Source organism: Prorops nasuta, unplaced genomic scaffold (assembly GCF_024137725.1).
Source record: "Prorops nasuta isolate Cenicafe-Biocafe unplaced genomic scaffold, Cenicafe_Pnas_1.2 PNAS00002, whole genome shotgun sequence".
NCBI classification, from domain to species: Eukaryota; Metazoa; Arthropoda; class Insecta; order Hymenoptera; family Bethylidae; genus Prorops; species Prorops nasuta.
Genome location: NW_027116799.1, coordinates 2,934,542 through 2,943,647, shown reverse-complemented (window position 1 = coordinate 2,943,647; position 9,106 = coordinate 2,934,542). Strand labels below are relative to the sequence as shown.

Sequence of the window (9,106 nt, the reverse complement as noted above, 5' to 3'; positions counted from 1 at the left end):
CTATCTCGTATTAACCCTGAAAATCACACAAGTTACTTAATAGTTATCCAAGTTTGCTGCCATCCAAAGTTAATTTGTGTCAACTTCGAGCTTTATGTGTAAAAACATTGTCTACTGAATAAAAACAGTGACGAATGACGTGTTAATCGATCATGAAGATGGATTGTATAATTACATGAATAAGTTTAACCAGGAGGTAATGGGGAAAAGCTGGGAGTGATGAGTAAATTATGGAAAAAAACATAATAATTTGCTTGAAATACGTTTATTATCCATTTTCTTTCGTGCTATCCTCGACTCACGCTTCGCTACAAAACATTTGAAACGCACGCAATTTGTAAAGAAATCGTAGTTGACTAAATAAATATAGTCGTAGATGCGGGGAAAGATTCTATCACTTGATTGTCAAATCATTATATAATATACTATACATACGCAATAGAAAAGTCAGTTGTTCGAGTTTAACTGAAATCGTGAAAAATTGTGGCTGTACTGCCTGCACCATCACTGGCATAGATCCTGATTGTGCAGTTGAAACAATTTCTTGGACATCTAGTGATAAGGCATTATGGTGACAGATAAAAAACTGACGATTCATCTGAAACTTTCAACGTGAATTTAGTAGTACTGCAAAAAGTTGCACGAAACATGATTTGCGAAATATTCCTCCTTTTTTAAATACGTTTAAATCGACAAAATTACCAGGACACCGCAAAAAGGATACATTTACGTGACGTAGCTGGGTATACGTGTACATCTAATATCTCGTTTAACTAAACTACATTTTATTATCTAGTTTGTGATTAAATTTGTCAAGCGTGTCGCGTTTGAATAAATTAAAGTGGATGTAAGGGTGAAGGGGGTTAGGAAAATATTTGTCCATTAGAAATTAGCAGCGAAAATTTCGAGAAAATCTAAAGAGAGTTCTTTGATTGGTTGAAGTAATGACGATAACAAAAATATTAGCGTGGAAATTACTGGAAGTTGACAAAAATTGAAGATAAAATAGGCAAAAAATGATTAGAGAGAAGCAAGTAATATGGAGGATGGAGGAGACTGAGGAGAAATGAAATAAAAATGGTGGGGAAGTAATGAATTAGTAGGAATAATAAACTATAAAAATACTAAGGCATGAAAGGTACTTGGATTTGGAGAAAATTCGAGAGTCCATGTTATTATGTGACGTTGAACACAAGGACACTGTTCCCCATCTGCGCGTTCATATACATATTTATAACATATCTTCATATATATATTATATTAAAACAATCACTAATATATCATTTATATATTTATATTCATATATATATATATATTTATTTATTTATATTTTTCTGGCCGTTTCACGGCTAGCTGCCTATGTAGGGCTGGACGGATGCGATGCAGTAAGTAAATCTTCCTGCTTCTTCTAAAGAATAATAATAATAATAATGGTACTTCCTATTTTACAAATGGACTGTACCTATAGAAAAAACGTATCACGTATCCTGCGACTTTGACGATTCGCAATAAATTAATAAAGAAATGATAGCTCGCTGATTTTACGTATTACGTGCTACAGGTTGTTTCAACATTTATTTATTCGTTTAGAAATGTTTTCTACGAAAGATTTATTGTAGAATAGCATAATAGAGAATTGCAATTCGACACTTTTAATAATGAAAATAAATTATATGTGGCGTAACGAGCCTTATTTTGTCAATAAAAATTTAATCTTAAAATTTCGAATGAAAAGTATAACTAGGTAAAACGACGTGCATAAATTGTACTTTTCATGGCATAGCTCCGGACAAAGCAGTTATTGAACGTTAAAACTTGAAACAGTCTGCAGGAAAGTTAATAAGGTGCAGTGGCAATATGGATAATGGAATTTTTATTGCAATAGAATGAACTGTTATCATTTAAACGCTATAGTTAAGGGGTATATTGAAATTTCTAATGGACGGAAATGGGAGTATTGATTACAGATATTAGGAATGCACCGATCCATTACAAGTTACCAAGATAAATCATACACAATTTTATATCTATTTTGTTCTGAGTAATGTCACATCTGACGAGTCAAGAATTAAATTGATAAGCGAGCTATCACTTCTTGTACAAATCCATTACTATTCGCTGATATAAATCTAAAATCTTGAGAATCATTCGTACGATAGTTATTAACATATGAAAATCCGCTATATCATATTCACCTAACAACGACAATCAACAATAGAGTTGTTAATTCAACAATCATATTATACTTTTAATTTTATACTGCTCCAGCATCAATTTACTTCAAATTTTCTATCAACATAAAGTTCGTGAAAATAAAAAAATGCAAGGATTATTTATTTTAACCAACCATCTTATTTTTCTTGTTCTGCATAGCTGCTGTTTTTACGAGGGAAATAGTTTTTTATTTAGGTTCAAAGCTGGAGCAGTAACAATTAAAACCATTTATCACATATAATCTCTCGATATGTAAATAACGCGCAATACAATCGATTCGTATAAACAATTTTGTAGAGTATACCGAAGCTTAACAAATTTACTTTTCAAGCTCGTTCGAGTAAAACTTTAACAAGTTTCACTCTACGCTTCGTCCCGTACAAAAATAACCAGCGCAAATATAAATTAATTAATAACAAAAAGAGTGCGATAATACGGCTCGATTGATCGTGAAATTAAAATATTTACGTAAACCTTCTGTCCAAAATAATGTATAAAGTATTTTCTTTTTGTCATTTTCTTTACAGAAAAAATTGTACAAATTACTGCAATAATACTGAGAAAATTATCAATTATTTTTTTAGCAGGGAAACAAAAGTAATAAATTGCTGAAAATTGCTTCGTGCACGAAATATAGTATTGCTAAGTTTTTACAGGCAGTCGTCAAATTTATAGCCTATACACCACTTTCAGATGGCGCCAACGCACTAATTATGATTTTTTTCAAAAAAAGAAACGCGTCAAATTTCAGGCTGCGCGATCGATATAAATCGTAAAAAAAAGCCATGTGTATTTCGAAGGCAAAAAACCATTCGTAACATCCTGACAAAAGTTCGTTCAATTTCTCGAGTAAAAAACTATTTAATCCGAGCTTGTCGAGGAAAATACCTCAATCCAGATTGCTGGATCACGATAGACTTTGGCTTGGTCGGTGAGTCTTAATTTTAAAAGTGGCAAAACCAATCGATGGTCCCTGAATTGTATCTCCTTTAAGAAGACCAATTTGCTCCCCACTCTTAAAGACTTTACTCCTCACAATCGTTCCATTTTCTCATCCAAAACAAATTTCCATCCTAATTTGTCTCAAACAATCGAATTAGAAAAAAGAAAGAAAGAAACAAAAAATGAAATTAATTTTAATCGATTAAAAGAATGAAAAAAGTTCACTTAAAGTTATAGAATAACCTTGACTAAAATCGGTAGGCTGTTCCAATTATTATTCTCGAAGCAAAGCCTTAAAATTCCAGAAGAAACTTTCCTCCTTGCAACTCTCGAGGAAGCCATTTCCCTTCCACTCTTGCAAAAGTGCCTTTCCTGGGTAACGTCGTTACTCAAACTCTTTAAAGAGACCTTTTTCCTGGCTTTTCAAAGAAAGTCACTTCTATATAAACATCTTTACAAGCCCCATTAACATTGGACAAACTCGTGAGATGTTTCACCCACGTTCCTGAGGATATCTCAAGAATTCTCCTCCATAAAGGTTAACGCGCGGACTCCAATGGGTATCCTCGAAAGAAGAGATCTCGTTGTAAAATAAAGCCTTGGCTAGTGATTGGTCGGTGGGCTTTTTTAGACCTCCGTAGAGTGCGTCTGTATACGCACTTTTTTCTGCGACCCATTCCTGGACAGAGTGGGACTGTGTGCGGAGAATCCTGGATTTTGAATGCCAAGCGGTTTGGGCTTCTTCAGGGAGCTCCTCAGGGGCGAAGCTGTACTCGCTACACTACCGGAAGTTGCCACAGACGCCATCGACCCATTACCAGCTCCACCCCCATAAGGCTTCCCACTGGCATCCGTCATAGATATACTACCACCTGAAACAAAACGATCGTCATAAATTCAAACAAACCATCTTGGTATAATTGGCGATTATCTAAATAACATGTTCATAACGTAAAACTATCGCTTAAATTAAAATTATAAAACTTTCGTTACTGAATCATATATATTCTTCGTTATGAAAATTTCTCATCGAACTAAAAATATTTGATTTTCCAAAAAGGAAAAGGGATTCGGGACAATGAAATGTATCGTGTTATTTTTACTATTTTATTAGACGTTGAAAGTTTCGGAGGTATACAAATGGCACAGTATTTGTAAGGATTTCTATCCCGGAAGTGCAATATCATCCAGCTGTGAAGAATTGAAAGTGCATTGGGGTTATACTTTTACGGGCGTGTTCATGTTTATCGGTCGGGCTCGACTTAAATCACGAGGGAGGGTTAACGAATCGGTTGGAATCGAAAGATAAACTCAATGTGGGAATTGTAAATCAAAATGAAGGGCCGAGACGGAGGAATAAAGAGGGTACGGAATTCTTGACTATTAACTTGGAGATCGCGCCTGGCATCCAGCGTGGCTTCTCATATTCTTCAACAATTATTTTATTATTATCGAGCGAGCCAATAACCGGTATCGCGTTACTTTATTGCGCTTCGTGTATCGCGTAACTTTATTACGTCTCTTGGTCGCATTATACGCCAACTTCGTTTCAGCCATCCGACTAATTGAATTAATTCCACCTTCCTTTTTTCTCTCTCTCTCTCTCTCTCTCTCTCCTAGCTAGCCATTCTCTGCTCGCTAGCCAACTTCCTCATCGTCAGCAAGAAAGTTTATCAAGTATCGTGGAAAATCCATTCGTCTCAACACAGTTCTTTATTTTCCTTGAAAAGAAAACATAATTTTTGTGAGGACAAGGTAAGATGAATAATTGAATTGTAGAAGGAAAAGAAATAAGGTAAAAGTAGATTTGTGAGATGGATTTATAAAATGAGACAAATAATTTTATTTATATATACATTACTTTTGGGTATGTGTTAAATTACTTCAGGTGGATTTCACCTCGTTCCATGAATATATGTGGTATATTTCTATTAATTACTCTTACAAACGAAATTCTCTGAGCAATTTTGCATGATTACATTTGCTCCTTGTTTCAATTATAATTCTCTAGACGAAGCGAGTGATAAGAATTTTCCTCGAAATTCTCGCTGATTTATTTTATCACGAGCTAAAAATTGCATAGCGCTAAACAAAAATTAATAAAACATGCAGTTTTTCACGATATTGCGAGGAAAAACTGAACTGGTCTAATAAAAAAGTTCTAATAAAACGATAACAAGCTCGGAGGGCTTGTAATACCTCTGTAATATCTTTCAACTTATAGCGTCCAGTCCGCACAATTTTATATCGCGACGTATTATTCTTCACAATTAATTAAACAGTTTTACATAACAATTTTTTGTTGGTTGCATTTTTTCGTTCACTTTGAATAATTCATTTTTGCAAAATGGACTTCTGTACTTTTGTTTCTCTTAAAGTTAAAATAGTATAAAAGGTAAGAGGACCTATGGTTAATTGATAAAGTTAAAAATTGCAAAAATGGAGGTTCGTTCAAGTTACAGAGGCTGACCTTGAAATACGTTTGAAACGATGCGTGGGCATCAGAATCGACAATTAGCAGTGGAATTTTTCATTAGCATTTTCCTACCGTACGAAATCAACGAAGCGTGTGAACTTCGCCGCAGATCCTTCCTTCTACAAAGGGCTACCTTATTTTTCACATGCAAATAGAAAACCTACACGATTCTCGAGTTGATGAATTGTTTCTACGTGCTAATCTAAACATGGAGCAATCTTGAAGAATATCAGTGTTTTTACTGTAAACTAATAAAATTGTCGTTTTTCAAGAAAAATTCTAATTAATTTTTTTAACGTTATTGAAATTAAAATATTTTCTGAGTAATTGTTACAAAACACACAATCCCACATTAAAAACCAAAGTTCATACTTTGAATGAAATGTAAAAAATACTTTAAAATTAAAATTCAAGTTCTAATTGAAGAATCGGAGTGAATACATTTCTAGTAAATATTATGTTGTATGTAAACAACAGAAATACCGTCTTTTCTTTTTTCTAACACTGAAGGCCATATTTGTGTTTGAATAATAGTGAAGAAAATACGCGATTGTTCTTTAAGTAATCTTAGCACGCGATTACTAATTGATGGAATTGATCAATTATATGATTTTTTCTGAAATTAAACGAAAATAATGTACGAGCAGGATGCTCTTTAATCGCATCCGTAGGAAAAGCGCAGTTTTGCGAAGAGATACACGCATGGCATGAGATTCCAGGGAAATACCCACACACTTGCAACATATACATGTAAATATGCTATGGAATCTTTGCTAAACTTCTGAACAAATTTGTCAGGAAATAGTAATTTTCTAGAATGCAGTAAATCTCAACATTTTGATTTTATTACAAAATATCTTTAGATATAGCCAATTATTTAATTTCAACTTTTATATTAGAATACGATACGTAAAATATAGTTTATTAAATAATTGTAAATAAATTAAATTAAATCTTGCAGCAGTTTATTAATCAATAAATAATATGATATGTAGAATGTTATAAATCATAAACTTTAATTAAAATTTTATTTATTTAAATGTAAAGAGTCATTCTTATTGGTCGAATCTGGGCCAGTAGGAGGAGTGGAGGGGGAAACGAAGGAGAGGAGAAGTTAGGCTACAAGAAAAATTTTGGAACTTAGTGTACCGCGTAGATCGCGCGTAGCCGGTTCTGAGAGAAAGGTTTTTCTCTACGTGTTGTTTTTCTTTGTGTCTAGTCATTGAGGATCATCATGGTAAATATTTACAATACACTATTTTGCCATATCAACAAATATTTCTGTCTGCAGCAATACATCTTATAATTTCGTATTGTATAAAGCATTTTAAATTTATTTTGCATAATTAAAATACTATACATACTTTTAATTTGCCATATTTATATAGTTTTTCTTTTAGTATAAGGATATTAATAAATTTGTTATAAATTTATCATAATTAAGTTATATACATTTGCTGTTTTTATGCATTTTTGCTAATAAGTATGGTTTGTTTTGTTTTGTCAGGTGCCAGGGAAAAGGCGAAGCCAACGCTCCAGTAACAAAACCAGTAGAAAAAAACATAGTAAAGGTAAATACCGATTATTTGTATTTAAAAGTTTACGTATATAAATAAAAATTATTCAATAAAATACCATCGCTTGATATAAACAGTTTCATCAAAGTTACATAAAAATTCTGTCAACCTTTTCAGTAAATTCATTATATATATACGTTTAATTTCGTTGTTTAATTAAAATGATATTTCTTTTAAAAAATTATAAGCAAAAATAAAGTACTTTGCAGCAAGCTTCCTTAGACCTTTCTTGAATGGGATAAAAAAATTTTAAATATGAAATGAGTTCAAAACTCTCGGGAGCCAGATATTTTTATTTTTATACGTAAAGTTGTATCTTTAGCATTCATTGCTAAATTAAATTATAAGGGGTACTAAGAAATTCTGTAATCGCCAAAACGCAAAATGCAAGAAGCGTTTAAGCGTAAATATTTTTTTTCGCGTGTGATACTAAATTAATTTTGCACCCTATTCATGCGGCGAGGAAATGAGCTTTTTTGCAAAATGTTATTTGCAATTCCCTTAATGCGTTGCTCGCAATGGAGATTCTCGCGTCACGCTATTTTCCCTTGTGAATCACTATCGCAAACAACAAGAATATACGTGCTAAAGCGGCAAAAGATAGACTATATTATTCTTGTAAACTGGCACAAAAAAACATGTATCTCGTCAAATAATATTCATTAAATGTTGCTGCTAATTAAATTCACATCTAATTATCCGTGCTTCCAAATCTCCTAATTGTGCCAAATTATTTCCACTTATAGTACAATTTTTAAAATTTATTTTTTTTTCGTTTTTAACTCCAATTTAAAACTTAATAGTATGTTTGTTAGTTTTCAATTGCAAAATAAATTTTATATTCGTCCATATTAATAATTTACTTCGATAAAGATCAAATGTTATAGATTTTTTTTTAACGCTTTGTTTACAAAGAAATAAAGTTTCTAGGAGCTATTTGTTATTCCTGTACTTCTCCTTTTCGCGTAGGTCAATATATTTGTCCCTTTTTCTCCGTCTATCTATCTTTCCAAGTAGTATGTTTACCATACACCGTGGATGTAGCGCTGTCATTGAATATATTAGGTTTCCATCGTCTTTAAATGGACAACTCTTTTCCTCGTACATATACCAAGTGTAATTTCTAGCAGCTCCAGTGGTACCGTTACCAAGCGTTGACATTTCCCTATACAGTTTTACCTTTCGAGTGCATCGAATATCAACGACTTTCGTTCGTTTCACTTTTTTTTTAGTTAATCATTAATAATTTTTCAAAATATAGTATTTTCATTTGAGTTCATTTAGAAACCATTGTTAGCTGCGAAAAATACTTTACAAGAAATGCTCTTTTGCAGAACTTAATCATGAACCAAAAAACTGTTAATTAAGCTAGAGTCATTTGTAGTTATATTGATTGCTTAATTATTTATTAAATCCAACATTTTCAGTGGATATTGAAAATTATCTGAAATTTTATAGAAAACCCTTCTCCTCTTTTGTTAATTTAAACTCATTATGACTAAAAATGTTTTACATGTAGTCTAATTATTAGGTTTAATTAATTTCTGTGTTCTATACTATTTTATTTAACTTCATAAAATTGTTAGTTTGGTTACTACTAATCAGTATATTATGAGAATAATGTTTGCAAATCAGGACATGAATATTGTATTTGTTTCAATACAAGTCGATATTTATGCAAACGAATACTACTGAATATGGGGAATTTTATTTAGAGAAAATTTTTATTATATATAAGCCTAAGTTTTTCGTAATGACTAATAATAGTTTGAAGAGAAACAGAGAGAGAGTAATTTTTTATTTTTCACATTAATAAAAACCAGAGTCTTTTTTGTGCCATGCTCTTCATTTGTGAAACAGTTCTTATAGGACCAAATTATACTTTCATTTGATCCCA

General features: G+C 32.1%; 2 protein-coding genes across 2 annotated transcripts in view; one reads left to right on the top strand and one right to left on the bottom strand.

Moving 5' to 3' along the window:
- Nucleotides 1-258: 258 nt before the first annotated feature.
- Nucleotides 259-9,106, bottom strand: part of LOC136777923 (uncharacterized) — a 40,030-nt gene continuing 31,182 nt past the window's right edge. The window contains exon 6 of the mRNA XM_066734501.1: nucleotides 259-4,028. Within this exon, the coding sequence (XP_066590598.1) occupies nucleotides 3,784-4,028 (245 nt within the window). The 3' untranslated portion in view covers nucleotides 259-3,783. The remainder of the gene's footprint in view (nucleotides 4,029-9,106) is intronic.
- Nucleotides 6,817-9,106, top strand: part of COX6B (Cytochrome c oxidase subunit 6B) — a 52,856-nt gene continuing 50,566 nt past the window's right edge. The window contains exons 1-2 of the mRNA XM_066734513.1: nucleotides 6,817-6,869; nucleotides 7,140-7,203. The gene's annotated coding sequence lies outside the window, so the exon portion shown is untranslated. The remainder of the gene's footprint in view (nucleotides 6,870-7,139; nucleotides 7,204-9,106) is intronic.